Below are 16,436 nucleotides of genomic sequence, written 5' to 3'. Positions count from 1 at the left end.
GGTGCTGGGCGGGAGCAGGGATTGAGTTCTAGTGCAGGGGCAGGTTGGGGGACAGGCCCAGCACGGCCCACTGGCCAGGAAAGAGAGCACCTTCCAGCAGGTAGGCCTGGCAGGGAGGGGGCTCCGGAATCAGCTGGGAGGGGCTGCTCCGAGTCAGGGGTGTCCAGCACGGGGCTGGGGGGGGGGAGCGCCCCTCCCCCTCTTCCTGCAATTCCGGCAAAGTGACCTCGGGCCCGCCCTTTCACAGGTACCTCAGAAGGAGGAAGTAGCCACTGGGGCCCCAGAGGAGGGCCCCCCCCCGGGGGGAGGAGGAGCCCAGGAAAGGAGGGGGCATCTGGAGAAGGAAGGGAGCACCCAGCAGTGAGGAGAACTCAGGGGAGAGAAGGGGAGGCCAGGGGAGCAAGGGGGCATTGGGGGAGGAATGGGGGAGGAAGGGGGGAGACGGGTTTGTCAGAGAAGGAACTGGGCATCCAGGCGAGAAGGGGGCCCTGGGCTGCAGGGGGCTTTCAGGAGAGAGAGGACACAGGGTGGGGCTAGGCCATGCAGAGCAGGACAGAAGGGAGTTCCCCAGGGGAAGGAGGGCGTCCAGGGTGGGAGGGCTTGGCAGTTTAGAGGCGGCCCTCGGGGAAGGGAAGGGCCCCCCTGTGGGAGAAGGAGACTACCTGAGGAGACAGGGGTGTTAGGGGAGAGAGGATCCCTGTGAGAATCCCTTGGCCCATCCCCTAGAACCCAGGTTACATGGGGATGAGGGCCTCGGGCCCTGGAAGCCTAAGAGTTTGGCTCCCCGGGCTGGAACTGGATCTGGGCTACCCTTCCCGCCCCCCGCAGGTGATGCTGACCCCGCCCAGTGAATCTTGCCCCGTCCCAAACTTCTGGTCTCCAGTTTGACTGTCCATTCCCCCATGGGTCCCTGGTGACCACAGTGTGGCGGCCAGCCAGGCTTCCTGTCACTCTGTCCCTGACTCCCACTGTTACCTGACCTACAGCCCCTAGTTTATACCTCTGGCCACTGCCCACCTGTGTCCTGGTTGCTGTCCCTGGACACTGCTTCTGTCCATCGCCTCTGAATGTCACTATGCCTGTCACTCGGTGCCATCGCGTGTTTTCTGTTGCTTGGGACCAGCTTTACACGATCTCGTGTCTGCCTGTCCCCCACGTCACTGTCACAGCGACAGGCAGAGCCTGTAACCGCAGTTCTGGGCGCAGTGAGAGCGCACGGTGGCCCCGCTGTCCATCTACCCTCACTCAGCAGGCAGCAGGTTTCATTCATTCAGCGGCTGTCACTGAGTCCCTGCTGGCGGTGGCCCGCCTGGGAGCTGGCGGCAAACATAAGGACAAGCCGCTGGCCTTGGGAGCCCTCTGCTCTAGGGCTGGACACCGGACCTCCAGCATCCATGCTCTCCAGAGCCTTAGCTGGTGGCTCTAACCTGGGCAGGACCACCCCTCTGCCCGCCCTGCTCTGGGCAGCTCCCTCCTCCCTGCTTCCAGAAGCCACCTGGGCCCTCTTTGAGAGAGTGGGGAATTTCCCACGGTGACCTATGAGCTCACCAGGGCCTGAGCCAGGCCCTCAGGGGCCCTGGACAAAGGTGCACGAGTCACAGTATGCCTCTGATTCTCTAACTCTCTAACTCTCCTCCTCCCCCCTACTCTGCCCTGCTCAGGCAGGGTCAGCAAGCCCCGGTGGTTCCTACCACTGGAGAGGAGTGGGGAGGGGAGAGGAGCTCACACCATGCTCAGGTCACTAGGAAAGAGAAGTTCAGAGAGAAGTGACTTCTGGGTCTATCGGGTAAAGCAGCAGCAAGAAGCAAAAGTTGCAGCAGGTGGGACTTAGGTTAGATGGAGAAAGAACTTCCACGGACGAAGGAAGGACCAAAACTCCCACAGAGGTTTCTGAAGGTGTGTTATGGGGAAGCCTGGGGGAGCTGAGAGTCATCTGCGATGTAACAAGATCGAGAGCCCCTTCCCTCCCCGATACCTCGATACCTCGGATACCTTACATTCCATGCTGCTCTCCTATGCACACTCAAAACCACAGGGCACTGCAGGAGCTAAGGGAACAAAGTCACTGTTTGCAGAGCCTGTGGCTGTTCACAGGGCCTGTTTGTAATAACAGTTCAGCTCTGTTTCAAGAATTTAAGAGTGCCTATGCTTGATTCACCCAGCCCTCTCAGGTTAGCTAAGCCTGTTGCTTGCTCCAGACTCTATCACAGTCTTCAGAGACCATGCTTGTGTGCAGAGTCTGTCCTGAGTTTGCAGAAACTTCCTCTTGTCTGTTTCTCTCCGAGCCTGTGTCTAGAGGCTCCTTTCAGGGTCTTTTTTTCAGAACTTGTCTTTTTTTTTTTTTTTTTAAGATGTTATTTATTTGAGAGAAAGAGAGAGGGGGAACAGGGGGAAGAGGGACAAGCAGCCTCCCTGCTGAGCGGGGGAGCTGGACGTGGGGCTTGATCCCTGATCCTGAGATCATGACCTGAGCCGAAGGCAGACGCTTAACCGACTGAGCCACCCAGCACCCCCAGAACCTGTCTTTTTAAATGGTCTGTCCCTATTTCCCTATGTATTAGATTTGCTTTTACGGCAGAAGCTGTCTCCGGAGTTTGTCTGTGTCCTTGTCTGGGACACCTCTTTCTGCCTAAAGACACTGTTCTTATTTGCAGAGCTTTGTTTATAGTACCTGTCTCTATCCCTATCAGCACACCCTGCTTCCTCTGCGGTAAGTGTCTCTGTCTCATTTCAAGAGCCTGTTTGCAGAGCCTTTCCCTGGCTGCCAAATCTGTTCTTTTACTAGCAGAACCTTTGCCTGTGCAAAACCTGTCACTGTCTCCAGTGGCCGTCCCTGGCTGCAGATCTTTGTCTGCATAGCCTGTTTCTAACTCCCTATGTTCAAAACCCATCCCTGCCCACAGAGCCGGGCCCTGTTTCAAGAACACAACCACAGGGTGCCTGGGTGGCTCAGTTGGTTAAGCAACTGCCTTCGGCTCAGGTCATGATCCTGGAGTCCTGCATCGGGCTCCCTGCTCAGCGGGAAGTCTGCTTCTCCCTCTGACCCTCTTCCCTCTTGTGCTCTCTCTCATTCTCTCTCTCTCTCAAATAAATAAATAAAATCTTTAAAAAAAAAAAAGAACACAACCACAGACAACAAACCAGGTCCCTGTTTGCAAAGCCTCTGTGCCAACATCTGCAGTACCTGGCCTGGTTTGCTAGCATCTGTGTATGTATAGAGCCCTCCTAGTGAAAGGCATATTCTAGGCATATTCTATGATGACAGTGCTTTGGAGAGCTGCAGCTGGGGAGAGTTCTTGCTTGAAGCCCAGAGCACAGGTGGCCGGGGCCTGCGAACTCTGGCTCTTGTTTGTTGTTTCCTCCCTCATTCCCACCTGGCCTAGGATGGACATTGGCAAGGGCCTCCCAGCCACTGAGAGCCACAGGGACCTCCACATATGGATCATTGAGGTGAGGAGTACAACCAGACAGCAGGGTTGGTGACAAAGAGTATCAATCTCTGAGACTAGGCTTCTCCCTCCCCCCACCAACTCAGAGCTCCCTCCCTCCCTCCTCCCCACCCCAGAAGGTCTTGGGTGGGCAGGTGGTCCTGCTGAGTTGTCAGAGGCACCTCCTCTCCCAGAACCTAAGGATGGTTCCAGTCCCCGCAAGGGCTTATGGGAACTTCTTCGAGGAACACTGCTACATTGTCCTCCACGTGAGCCTGTGGAAGTCTGCCCGGCATGGGGGCTGGGAGGCCTGGGTGACTCTCTTCTCGTGAGGGTATTGGGGTAGGGGGAGACATCTCTCCTGAGTTAACAAATCTCATACCATACAACCGGCCCATTTAGAGTATAAATTCAGTGATCTCTAGTCTAGCCACAGACTTGTGCAACCATGACCACAGTTTTAGAACACCTCCGTCACCCCAAAAAGAAGCCCCATACCCTTCACAATGCTCCCCATTTCCCCCCAACATTTTCTTTCCTCGGTCTGTATAGATTTGCCTATTCTGGACATTTTTATAAATGGAATTATACAGCACATGATGTGGGGATAGAACATGTTTTATTTATGTATTTATCATGGGATATCTGAATTGCTTTCACTTTGAGGCTGTTCTGGATAATGCTGTTATGAACATTTGTATACATGTTTTGGGGTGGGGTTTTTTGTTTTCTAGTTTTATTGAGATAATTGACATACATCACTGTATGGTTTGAGGGGCACAACATGATGGTGTGACTTACAAGTATTGTGACCAGATCACCACCCTAAGTTTAGTTAACATCCATCTTATCTACAAGCTTTTGTGCAGACGTGTTTTTCACTTCTCTTGGGTAGATACCAATGTGTTTTGAGTTTGCCTTTATGTTACTGTGCCCAGTAGAAATATGTCTTTGGCTGTAAATTGCTTCAACTATAGATTAAATTAACAATTGCATGTATTAGGTTAAACCATAGGAAAACGCCAATATTTGATCATTGCTGTTTCATACAGTTAAACCTCACACATGCATATAGGATAGACAGGAGCGTATTTATACACACACACATAGAAAACACACCACTGCTATAGGATGGGCCACCAAGTAGGTGGGCACACCTACCTATATACGTGTTTGCGTGCACACGTGTATGCTGTTGCCCAGCTTCCATGCACTCACGTCTGCACTTGCTCGGACAGATCCCCATATGCCCCAACTGGTACACACACTCATGCGTCTCCCCACATGTGTGCGCATGTCTGCGCTCACACCTGCACACAGCAATGTGTGGTCTTCCAGGAGAGCCCATTCCCTCCTCAGCTATAGAAAAGGAGGCCTGGCCTCTGCCCTCAGGCATGTGGAGACCAACATATACAACATCCAGCGACTGCTGCGCATCCAAGGGAGGAAGCATGCGTCAGCCACAGAGGTGAGGGCTGCCGGGCATGCCGCTCCATCGCCAGGCTCAGGTCGGACTGTGGGGACTCAGTATCGGGAAGTGTGGAGGATGGAGGCCGGGCAGGGGGCACCATGGGCTGTCCGCACTCCCAGATGGCCTACCTGGGATGAGGAGAGAAGAGGTGGAGCCAGGCTCCTAGCCCCACCCCACCACGTCTCCCCTCACCCTGTTTTCTCATCCACCCCATGGCATAGGAAGAACTTGGGGAGGTGAGGAGGACAAAATGGTGCACCTGGATGGTCCCCGTAGGCCACACAGTGGGAAGTAGCACAATGTGGGGTGGGGGCTGCACAGCCCCACACTCTTCAGACACAGCATCCCTATCACCCGTAGGCACACACACTGTCTCCCATCGGTCCCCCCAGGCCCACTCTAGTCTGCAGAGTGCCCCTTACTCCGTCTGTCAGGAAAGTAATGGGAAATACCAATCTTGTTAGAACACGACACGTTGCTGCCCCCTGACAGGGATTTGGTATCATGAACATCCGGGTGTTTGATGTCTGCGATGTGAATGGTGACACCTGTGTTGTACGCATTACTCTCTATATGGCATATAGCAGCCCTGTGACAATCCCACACGGGCTCACCCACTGTCCTCACAGAGGCAGTGACCCTACATCCCTGGGCACACAGGGACAACATGCAGCCCCAGGTTCTGCCTGCCATATTGGCATAATTATTTAGAGTCCCTACTCTTGCTCCCCAAAGTCTCTCTGATGATAACTGTCTTTTTCCATTGATAACACACTGCCCTCCATTCAGGCACAACTACATCGTCACTCATGGGCTCACACACTTGTTCACAGTGGATGTGCCCCCTACACATGAGCATGTATCGGTACACGTGGCTAGATAGATACATACATCCCACTTGTATACACATGTATGTGTATACAAGTTGCAGCTACCAACATGCATTGAGCAGAGTGTCCTAATCACATCCACCCTGTGAAATGCAGCATTCCCCAAAGATACACACAGCTACCCCCACAGAGTGACCTTCAAGGTCTCATATGGTCACACAGATGCATGCTTGCACACCACAACACTGGTCACACAGATACACAGTTGCCCACAGCATCGTGCACACACGTGGACTGTGCTCTTGTAGGTGGAGATAGGTATGGTACCCCTCCCCCTGGGTCCTGGTGGTATGACACCCTGTTTCCTGCCCTGCCCCTCCTGACTCTGGCAGGTGGAGCTCTCTTGGAACAGCTTTAATAAGGGTGACATCTTCCTGCTGGACCTGGGCAAGGTGATGATCCAGTGGAATGGGCCCGAGGCCAGCATTTCTGAGAAGGCGCGGATCAGTGTCTACTCTGGGAAGTAAGGGATGCAGGGTTCAGGGAGAAGGGTGATCCTCCAGGTGCCCACCCTCTAGCCACCCCAAGAAGTGGGCCTGGTTCTCCGCTACAACCTGAGAAGCTCCTACTGTGTGCAAGCTGAGCCCAGACTCTGCACCGGTATCCTTGGAGGCCAGCATACCACGACGCCTCCCCTCTGACTCCAGCCTCTGGGAGCTGAACTGTGACAGGAAGGATCTGAGATGGACTATCTGAGCGGTGAACAGTACGGGGGAGGCATGCTGGGGAAGCCCTGACTGCCAGGTCCTCTCCTACAGGGCCTGACCCTGACCTGCAGCCTCCAGGACAGGGAGCGTGGTGGTCATGCCCAGATTGGTGTGGTGGATGACGAGGTCGAAGCCACTGACCTCATGCAGGTCATGGAAGCTGGGCTGGGCTGCAGAGTGGGCAACCTGCATGCCACCCTGCCCAACAAGAGTATTAGCCAGCTGCAGAAGGCCAGTGTCCACCTCTACCAGTGAGCAGACCTTGGGAGTGGGCAGGGTGGGTGGGATAGCCTGGGTCTGCATGTCTATCATTACTGCAGTAACACAGTGTCTCTGGAAAGCTCTCCAGGAAAGGCCCCTGGGTTTCTGGAGCAAGCCATATAGGGCTTTGGGCCCAGTCTGTACTCTTGCATGGCTGCCTTTCTGAGAAACGCATTGTAAAGATAGGGCAACTGAGGCAATGGAGGGCCAGGGAGCTGCCTCAGGCTCCACAGCAAGGCCGCAGTGATGTCAAGACTGCAACTCAGGGCCCTAGATTCCATGCCATCTGTCTTTGGGGGGACTAGAGGAAGCTGGAGTGGAGCCAGGCCAGAGAGGGGCTGAGCTGCCTATATCTGGTTGCCTCTCCCCCAGCGTTTGTGAGAAGGATGAGGACTTGGTGATCCAGGAGTTGGCGACCTGCCCACTACCCCAAGACCTACTGCAGGAGGAGGTGAGGCAGGCCTGGCCCCAGCCACCTCATCCATACCCACCCACAACCCCAGCCCAGTCTGGACCACCTCCTGACCAGTCCCCTTTCTTGCTCCCAGGATTACTACATCCTGGACCAGGGTGGTTTCAAGATCTATGTGTGGCAGGGACGCATGTCTGGCCTCCAAGAGAAAAAGGCTGCCTTCAGCCGGGCCCTGGTGAAGCTGTTGGGCCGTTTCAAAGGGAGCTGCCTTTGAAGGGGCGGGCGGAGCCCTGACCTGGGGTGTGAGGGAAGAAATGGCGGTACCCTGAAATCTAAGTTAGGAGACATCCACATTGCCAGGGCCTTAAGGGGAGGTAGTCCTGCCCTTGGGCCAGGAGATGGATACATCCTGTCCTGGGAGCCTGTCTGATAGAGGAGGACATGACTTTGCCCTGGGGTCTAAGCCTGGAGACAAAGCGCCCCGTCTGAGGATGGAGACACAATTCTGCCCAGGGGTCTGAGGGAGAACACGGGGCCCCTCTTCGGTACCAGGGGCATGCAGCCTTCCCCGGGGAGCCCTGAGAGCGGTTGGGGGAGCGGGTGACCAGAGAGCACCCAAGAAACCACATGTAAAAGGGGAACGTGGGCCTGCCTTCGGGTCTGAGAAGCATACAGTACTGGGCGCCTCCCCCATTTTGAGGGGGGAAGACAGGGAGGTCTCTGCCTGGGGTCTGGGGGTGTTGTCACGCCCGCCCTTCCCGCGGCTCAGACTAAGGGGACCTTGCCTGTCCTCAGGGACCTCAGAGAAGTTGGCAGTGAAGGAGCCAGCTTCTTAAGCGGGTCATGAGCTCGGTTAGTTAATGCTGCTCAGGGCCCAGCTGAGCCTCAGGTCCCTGCGGGTGGAGCAGAGAATTGGGCCCTCGGGCCGCGCGCCTGACAGAGCCCCCGCCCCAGGCCTTCATCCAGGCCAAAGGCTATCCGACCTACACCAACGTGGAGGTGGTGAACGAGGGCGCCGAGTCGGCCGCATTCAAACAGCTCCTCCAGACTTGGTCTACTAACCAGCGAAGGAACCAGAAGCTCGACAGGATGACTGAGCGGGGGGGGGGGGGTCCGGGGGGGGCGGGGCCGGCACGGGGCCGACACGGGACGGCACCAGAACCTCCGAGAGGAGGGCGGGCGTGGCGTGGCTTGCGGGGGCGGGGCGGGGCCGGCGCGGGGCGGGGCCCAGAGGGTAGGTGGGATGGGAGAGCGGGCGGGACGAGGTCGGGGGGCGGGGCGTAGCCGAGGCGGGGGTGGGGAGCCGAGGCGGGGAGGGGCCGATGTAGGGTGGCACCAAGAACCTCGGAGGGGAGAGCGGGCGTGGCTCGCGGGGGCGGGACGTGGCCGGCGCCGGGCGGGGTCTGCGGGTGGGGCGGGGCTGGCGTGGGGCGGCACGCAGAACTTCGGTGGGATGGGAGAGCCGGCTGGATGAGGCCAGGGGGCGCGGCCGAGCCAGGGCGGGGCGTAGCCAAGGCGGGGCGGGGCCGGAGTGGGGTGGCCCCCAGAACCTCGGAGGGGAGAGCGGGCGTGGCGTGGCCTGCGGGGGCGGGACGTGGCCGGCGCGGGGCGGCACGCAGAACTTCGGTGGGATGGAGGAGCGGGCGGGACGAGACCGGGGGGCGCGGCCGGGGCGGGGCGGCCCCCAGAGCCTCGGAGGGAAGGGGGAGCGGGCGTGGCGTGGCCTGCGGGGGCGGGACGTGGCCGGCGCGGGGCGGCACGCAGAACTTCGGTGGGATGGGAGAGCGGGCGGGACGAGGCTCGGGGAGTTGGGGGGAGCCGGGCGCGGCCGGCGCGGGGCCGGGCCTGGGGGGGATGGAGTGGGACCGACAAGGGGCGGTACCCAGAAAGTGCCCCCGGATTGGGGGGGGGCGCGGTCGGAGGGGGCCTCTTGAGTGATGGGAGGGACGGGGTTGGCTGGGGCGAGAATGCCAGTGACACCCTATGCCCCCTCTGATTCAGGTAAATTGATTCGGGTAAGGCTGGATGTGGGCAAGCTGCACAGTCAGCCTGAACTAGCGGCCCAGCTCAGGATGGTGGACGATGCCTCCGGGAAGGTGGAGGTAAGGGGCATTGGCTTGGCTGGGGGAAGATAGGCACACAGGGGTAGGCTTTGTCTTCAGGTTACTAAAGTGCCCTAAGTACACGCACTTGCACATCGCACAGCGACATCTATGGGCATGTGTACCTGTACACACACCCTGCCTACAGCGGGGTCGTACACATGACGCCTAATCAATCTGTGCAGCTGTGTTCACATAACACTTGGCATACAGCACAGTAACACTTCGAGATAATTGTGCCCTTTTGTTAAATATATGACACAACCATACATACAATACAAATACATATACACACACTCTAATTGCACCCAACCAGCCAAGTTCATCAGCTGCAAACGTAATTGCACAAATTCTGCATTACACGTGATCACAGTCACACACAATACTCAACCCACACGACCACACCAACATACTACACAATCACACGTAATCAGTCACGGTCCCACACAGTCCCACAGTCGGCCACCTGTCTGGTCTCAGACCAGTGTTCTGGGAGATGTAGGGGCTGCATTGTGACATGTTATCTGATCCCTGGTAGAGCCCTTAAGTCCATTGGGCCTCAGTTTTTATCTGTAAATGGCGGCGAAAACTATGGTCCCATCTGGCCCTTGGCTGGTGTGGGGACGCTGTAAGATTCTGGGAACAGGACTTCTGGGTTTCTAGTTCTTCAGGTAGGTGGAAGTCAGAGAAAATACCATTTCTCCAAGGTTTCTTCCTATATTTGCCCTAATATGGATGGACAGAGACCGTTAGTGAGAAGGGACCAAGATAGGAGGAGACATGGCAGGGCTTGGAGCAGGGAGAAAGGAAGACAGGGAATGGGGACAGAGAGAGACAGAAGAGACTGAGGAAGACAGAGGAGGGAGGAGACAGAGTGGGGGGGATGGGATGAAAAGCAGGAGAGATGGGGTACACAGGGAGAGACAGAGGGGGACAGGAATACAGGAGGGTAAAGGTCTTGCCACTCAGGCTCCAAGCACAGAAGCAGAGAGGGGATTCCTCCCAGCAGGCCGGCAGGCAGGGGCAGCCCCTGAGCTAGGAAGCCTGGCTGCCAGATAAGGGCTGCTCCTGGTAGAGCGTGTGGTCAGAAACAGCCTCTTCTGCAAAAGGCAGGATTCTGGCAGCTCTGCTCCGGAGGACATCTTCCCCAGAGAGTGCTGTCCAGGAATTGTTTCCTGCCATTGTCAAGGTGGGTGTTGTTATGCCCACTTTACAGAAGGGAAAAGCCAAAGCTCAGAAGGGTCTCACTGCCCACACAGGGCCTACCTGGGATTTGATTAGGATCTGGAGCCTGGCTCCAGAGCCCATGCTCGCTACCCACTAGGAAGAGGAAATCATACTATTAAGTGTAAGGAAGTATTTTCCTTTCAGCCTTTGAACAGGCTTTGTCTTTTTAAGTGACACTTGAGAAAAGAGAATTTTCCCAAGAGCTCCGAGGCTGTGCGTCTTCAAGCCCCAGAGCTGAGGAGCTGAGAATGGGATCTAAGAGCTGCCCCAGGCCCCTACCACCCCCACCTGCAGGGCCACCAGGCCACCAGGCCACCACATGTGAGATCAACATCCTGAACTGCCACGCCGAGGAGCTGGACCTCATGTACCATCGAGCCCTGGTGCAGGAACGCGTGACCATGGGTAGCGAGCCCCCTCACTTCCTCGCCATCCTCCAGGGCCAGCTGGTGGTCTTCCAGGTAGGGCCCACCTTGCTGCTGTTCCTGCAGCCTCACCAGCTCCTCCATGTGCCCATAGCCCTTATATAAGGGCGAGGCTTCACTTCAGCTGGGGGAGGCCCCCCTGCTTACTAACCCTGGTGTCCCGGTGCTGTCAAGACACCTGGGCAGGAGCTCCAAGGGTGACCCCTGCCTGAGTCTCTTTGCCTTGTCCGCAGAGCCAGCCACACAGCAGAAGCCAGGTGAAGAAGCTAAATTGGAAGGGAGTAGGGCCTTGCCTGGGGTCACTATTCTCTGTCCTCAAGGCCTGGGGGAACCATGACCTGACTCCTTGGAATTGGGGGAGGGATCCATTAAGAAAGGGCCTGGTTCCCTATCCTAGGCTGATAGGATCCTCACCCTCCACATTCAGAGGGTCTAGAAGATAGTGGTGGCTTCAAGCAAGAGTCTTCTGGGCCCCAGGGCAGTTTGTCCGTCCCTGGGACAGGGAGGCAGCTCCCCAGGAGCCCTTGCCTCATCCTGAGGCCCAGCCCTCTTGTAGGGGCACACGGGGCACAATGGGAAGGGGCAGCCAGCACCTGCCACGAGGCTCTTCCATGTGCAAGACACAGACAGCTACAACACCAGGACTGTGGAGGTGCCGGCCCGTGCCTCAGCTCTCAACTCCAGTGACATTTTCTTGCTGGTCACAGCTAGCACCCGCTACCTCTGGTTTGGAAAGGTACCTCTAACCCTGGCCACTCGACTCATGCCTAGGGCCATGTGCCACACGAGGGATGGCTCTACTCAGGCAGACTTCCATGTCCAACCTCAGATAGGCCAGGAGTGGGGCAGGGGAAAGGCCACAGTGGGGAGTTGAATGTGACAGGTAGATCTGGGAGTCTACTGGTCAGAGGCAGGCCAGGCCCAGGCTGCCTCCCCTCCTTCCTGCCTTGAGCAAGGAGCATGACCCTTCCCGAGTCTCTTGGGGAAAAGAGGAGGCCTAGTCCAGATTGCCAGAGTTTTCTCTGATCTTCAACATAAACCACAAATGGTCCCCGGGCCTGGGGTCCCCATCCCATTCTCTGGACCAGGAGAGGGTCCCAGTACTGGGAGTGGGGAAGGGGAGATCCCTGGCTCATGTGTGCCGTCAGCCTAGGCCTCCACGGACTTAAGCCCAGTCTCCCAGAGTCCCCTGTGAGTGGGGGAGGTGGGGCTGGAGGCCAAGACCCCTCCCCCTTCAGGGCCTGACCCAGCTCTTTGTCTGCCAGGGCTGCAGCGGTGACCAGCGTGAGATGGCGCGGACGGTGGTCACTGCCATCTCTGGGGAGAACAAGCAAACGGTGCTGGAGGGTCAGGGGCCTCCCCACTTCTGGGAGGCCCTGGGAGGCTGAGCTCCCTACCCCAGCAACAAGAGGTGACAGGGCTGGGAAGAGGGTGTTTTCCTTATACAGAGGAGGAAACAGACCCAGAGAGTGTGGGTGACGATTTAAGGGTCACACAGAGAGCTGGAGAGGCCACACTAGAACTGAGGTCTCTTGGCTCCCCATTCCAGGGTTCCCAGGAGCGCAGCCCACCCTTCCCTCCCCAGCCCTGGGTAATAGGGATCAGGAAGATGCCAGGGAGAGCAGGATAGTCGCGCCCTCTTCTGGCCAAACATGCTCCCTGCATTGCCCAGTTCCCTGGACCTTCCCAACGGCAGAGGGCAAGAGGGCAAAGCCCCATTCCCAGCCCACAGTCCCCAGGGGTCATGGTGCCGAGTGTGTGTGTGTGTGTATCTTTGGGGGGGGGGGCACGGCTAATGTGACGTGTGAATAAACGTATGTGTGGACTGTGTAAAAGGACAAGGGTGTGTATCAGAAGGTAAGGCAGGGTTGAGGCCTTCAAGGGAGGAGGTTGCGGAGTCAGGGCCGCTGTGAGTGTCTGTGGGGCCTGGTTGATGCACTGGACTCCCCGCAAGTCCCCTGAGCATCCAGCCAGGACCAGGACCCCCTCCTTCCTGGGGAGGGCAGGGCCCCAGCTTAGCACAACTCCCCCCCACCCAGCCGCACTGAGCCAGGCATCCCCTTCCCAGGGCCCACTCCTGGGGAAATTCCTGGGGCAGCGTATGTCACAGCTGGCTAGACAGGTCACGTAATGGGCTTTCCCACTGACAAGACGGTGATGCTGGGACCCAGGGAGCAGCTGGGCATCCCCGGAGGGAGTTATGGGCTGGGGGGAGCCCAGAGGAGGGCGCAGGCCTCCCGCTCCAGGAGAAGCTGTTGCCCATCCGGGGGTTGGGGGGAGGTAGAGGCCCTGTGCTGAGGGCTAGCTCAGCCCAGGCTGCTGAGAGGCACAGCTGTCTCTACGCCCCTCACTGCCTGGCTGCCCACCCTGGCCAGGCTTCCCGAGGACGTCTCCAGCTTCCAGCCACGGCTGAGTGCTCCAGCCAGATGGGCTGCCTGGTCCTCACAGAAGTGGTGTTCTTTAGCCAAGAGGGCCTGGACAAGTATGACATCATGTTACTGGACACCTGGCAGGAGGTGAGGCGCCCCCCCGCCCCTGCCCCCGGCTGGCTGGGGTGTGAAGGGAGGGGGCGACCGTGTCTGTGCAGCTGGGGTCGAGAGTGTGTAACTGTGTGTTTCCAGCCATGTCAGCCTGCGGATGAGTCTGTGATTGTGGGTGACACGGTAATGCTGTGAGTGACTGCACTGCGCGACCAGGGACCACCCTGTGTCACCGCGAAGCTGTAGGAGACTCGCTGTGAGATTGTGAGCAGTTCTGTATTTGCGTCTGTGTGCCTTACAGCGGCATGATTCCAGGCGACTGGGTGCCCATGGCTAATGTGTCCATGCGAGTGGTTGCAGACTGAATGACCACACGAGTGTACGTGGTTCCTTTGTGGGATGGTGCTCGCCTCCGTGGAGCGGCCGTGTGGTCCCGCACCGGCTGTAACTGGGGAAACCAGGAGACTAGGAGACTGGCCACAGCCTGAGTGACTGTCGGGCAGGGTCACTATGTGTCTGAGAGGCTTTATGAGGCAGGTCTGGGGGCTGCCTGTGTTTTTCAGGAGGAGTGAGCACAGCTGTGTGATGGAGTGCAATCTTGTTTAGGTGCAGCTCTGTGTGACTGTGGGTGACAGTGAGTGGCTCTGCGGCAGTGGGGGATTGCATGTCTACAGCTGTGATCATGTGTCTGTGACACTGAATGTGGCCATAAGGCTTGTGTGTTCCCATCTCAGAGCAAAAGCAAAGCCCTTACTACAGCCCACATGACCTGGCGGCCCGACTCTCTGGGCTGACTTGCTCCCACACCTCTGTGGGAGCAAATTTCTGCTCCCATACCTCCACTTGCTCTGCTCTAGCCACAGTGGCCCCCTTGCTGCTCCCCGAAATTGCCCAGGTGTGCTTAGGGCCCTTGCACTGTTGTTTCTTCTGGCTAGAACACTCGACTTGCTCCCTCCACCTCCCCCAGATCTCTACTCAAATGTCATCTTCTCAGTAAGACTCTCTCCGATTCTAATTTAAAATTAGTCATCCTCACCAACCCCCCCGGCACACACCCTTTGTCTTCTTTCCCTGCCTTACTTTTCTCTGATGTAGTACCTATTTTACTTAATTTATGTACTTATTTTTCTGTCTCCCCCCAGTAAAATGAAGGCTCTACAAGGGCAGGGATTTTTGCCTGTTTTGTTTTCTCATTGTTGAATTCCCAAGTGCCTAGAACAGTGCCTGGCACACAATAGGAACTCAATAAATATTTGTGGATTGAATGTATACATGTGTGCCTGTGACCCTCTACCACATTTATGGGTGTGTGGGTGGTGTGGCGGCCAGCCTGCTGGGTGTGCCTGGCTGGCTGGGATGTGTGCGGGCTTGGGAGACCATTTAATAGATGGGGGTGGGAAGGAAGTGGTCAGCTCTGGGCAGCCCCTCCACTCGCCCAAGGCCAGGCCCTCTCTGTGGCCCAGATCTACCTGTGGCTCGGGGAAGCTGCCAGTGAGTGGAAGAAGGAGGCGGTGGCCTGGGGCCCGGAGTACCTGAAGACGCATCCCGCAGGGAGGAGCCCCGCCACGCCCATTGTGGTGATCAAGGAGGGCCACGAGCCTCCCACCTTCACTGGATGGTTCCTCACCTGGGACCCTTACAAGTGGACTGTGAGTGAGGCCTGAACTCCCAGCCCCACCCTACCCCAGGGAGAGGGGCCTGCCCTGGGCACACTGGGAGGAGGCATTGCCTTGTCTGGGGACTTCCAGTGTGGGTAGAAGAGCCCGGGTCTTGTTCTCAGCCCACCGCCCCTGGGTTCCAGTGGTGCCCTCCATCCTGCCCTGTCCTGATTCTTGCCCCCAGAACAACCAGTCCTATGAGGAGGTGGTGGATGGCAGCCTGGGAGCAAAACCTGCCATAGTTGAGATAACAGCAGTGAGTATTGGGCCTGCCAGGCTCCCGCCAGGGACTGCGCTTGGTCGGCATGGCCCAGATGGGCAGGATGGGCAAGGAAGGAGCCAGACCCTGATGGGTGGCAGGGTTTGCAATGGGGCCAAGAGGGCCGTGGGCTCAGTGTGGCCTCCCCGTGGGAGCCTCTCCCCCATATCCCCAGCGTGAGTCCCCTCTCCCGGCAGGAACTCAACAACCTGCAGCTCTCTAGAGGGCCAAGCAATGGCAGGACAGGCCCCTTGACCCTGTGGGCCCTCAAGGGCTCCCAGGAGGGCTCAGGGAATGAGCTGCAGCTAGGCCCCAAGGCCGGGGGCACCAGCACCGGCAGCTGCCACAGCAGCCCCAGACCCACCATCAGTGGGAGCCTGCCCCGCGAACAGCTAATGCATCAGGCTGCCGAGGACCTGCCAGAGGGTGTGGACCCAGCCCACGAGGAGGTGGGTGCCCGAGGCCCCCTGTCACTCACTGATGCATCTCACACTGAGCTGGAGGTGCCCGGGGCATGACCCACTGATGGTGGGCAATGGGCCCGCTGCCCGGGGAGATGTGTCTTCCGAATGGGATAATGGGCAGAGAGAGGTGGGGGAGGAGAGCCCTGAGCCCTGGGATGCCACCACTGGGCCAACGGAACAGGATTCTGGGATCAGTTGACACCCTGCCCCTGTACCCTCTCCCCCCGCCCCCAGTTCTCTCTCTCCGACTCTGACTTCCAAGATATCTTTGGGAAATCCAAGGAAGAATTCTATAGCATGGCCAAGTGGAGGCAGCAGCAGGAGAAAAAGCAGCTTGGCTTGTTCTGACCCCAGGCCCTGCCCCTACCGGTGCCACCCACATGGCCAGCACCTCCACGGGTACCTTCCCAACACATACCTGAGACCCCTGGGAGACCCCGCTGGCAAAGCCTAGCTGGAGACTCCCGGGTCAACCCCTCCACCCCGGTCAATAAAAGCTGGTGGCCCTCACGAGGTGTGGTGTGTGGGCTTTCAAGTCTGGGTCACTCATTTGGCCCAGCTCTGGGGGGGGGGGGGGAAGGGGCCCCGGGGACTGGGGGGGGTGGTCTGTGACATTCCAGAGGACTGAGCTCTGTCCACTGTCTTCCATGGA

The 16,436-nt window shown here is 57.9% G+C and overlaps 1 protein-coding gene across 1 annotated transcript; it reads left to right on the top strand.

Moving 5' to 3' along the window:
- The first annotated feature begins 3,384 nt into the window (after nt 1-3,384).
- VILL (villin like) lies at nt 3,385-16,294 on the top strand. The gene is given in 19 exon segments (XM_073892736.1): nt 3,385-3,450; nt 3,623-3,756; nt 4,767-4,896; nt 6,122-6,238; nt 6,548-6,747; nt 7,130-7,208; nt 7,306-7,404; nt 8,124-8,280; nt 9,171-9,278; nt 9,835-9,942; nt 10,670-10,959; nt 11,480-11,659; nt 12,189-12,334; nt 13,299-13,330; nt 13,333-13,439; nt 14,867-15,052; nt 15,246-15,317; nt 15,518-15,769; nt 16,019-16,294. Coding segments are annotated over 19 exon segments (2,577 nt in total). The 3' UTR covers nt 16,133-16,294.
- The last annotated feature ends 142 nt before the right edge of the window (nt 16,295-16,436 follow it).

Source organism: Callorhinus ursinus, unplaced genomic scaffold, assembly GCF_003265705.2.
Source record: "Callorhinus ursinus isolate GAN/ISIS: 27379988/994484 unplaced genomic scaffold, GSC_fseal_2.0 scaffold1, whole genome shotgun sequence".
Classification (NCBI taxonomy): Eukaryota; Metazoa; Chordata; class Mammalia; order Carnivora; family Otariidae; genus Callorhinus; species Callorhinus ursinus.
The sequence above is the reverse complement of the archived record's forward strand: the minus strand, read 5'-3'. Positions and strand labels throughout refer to the sequence as shown.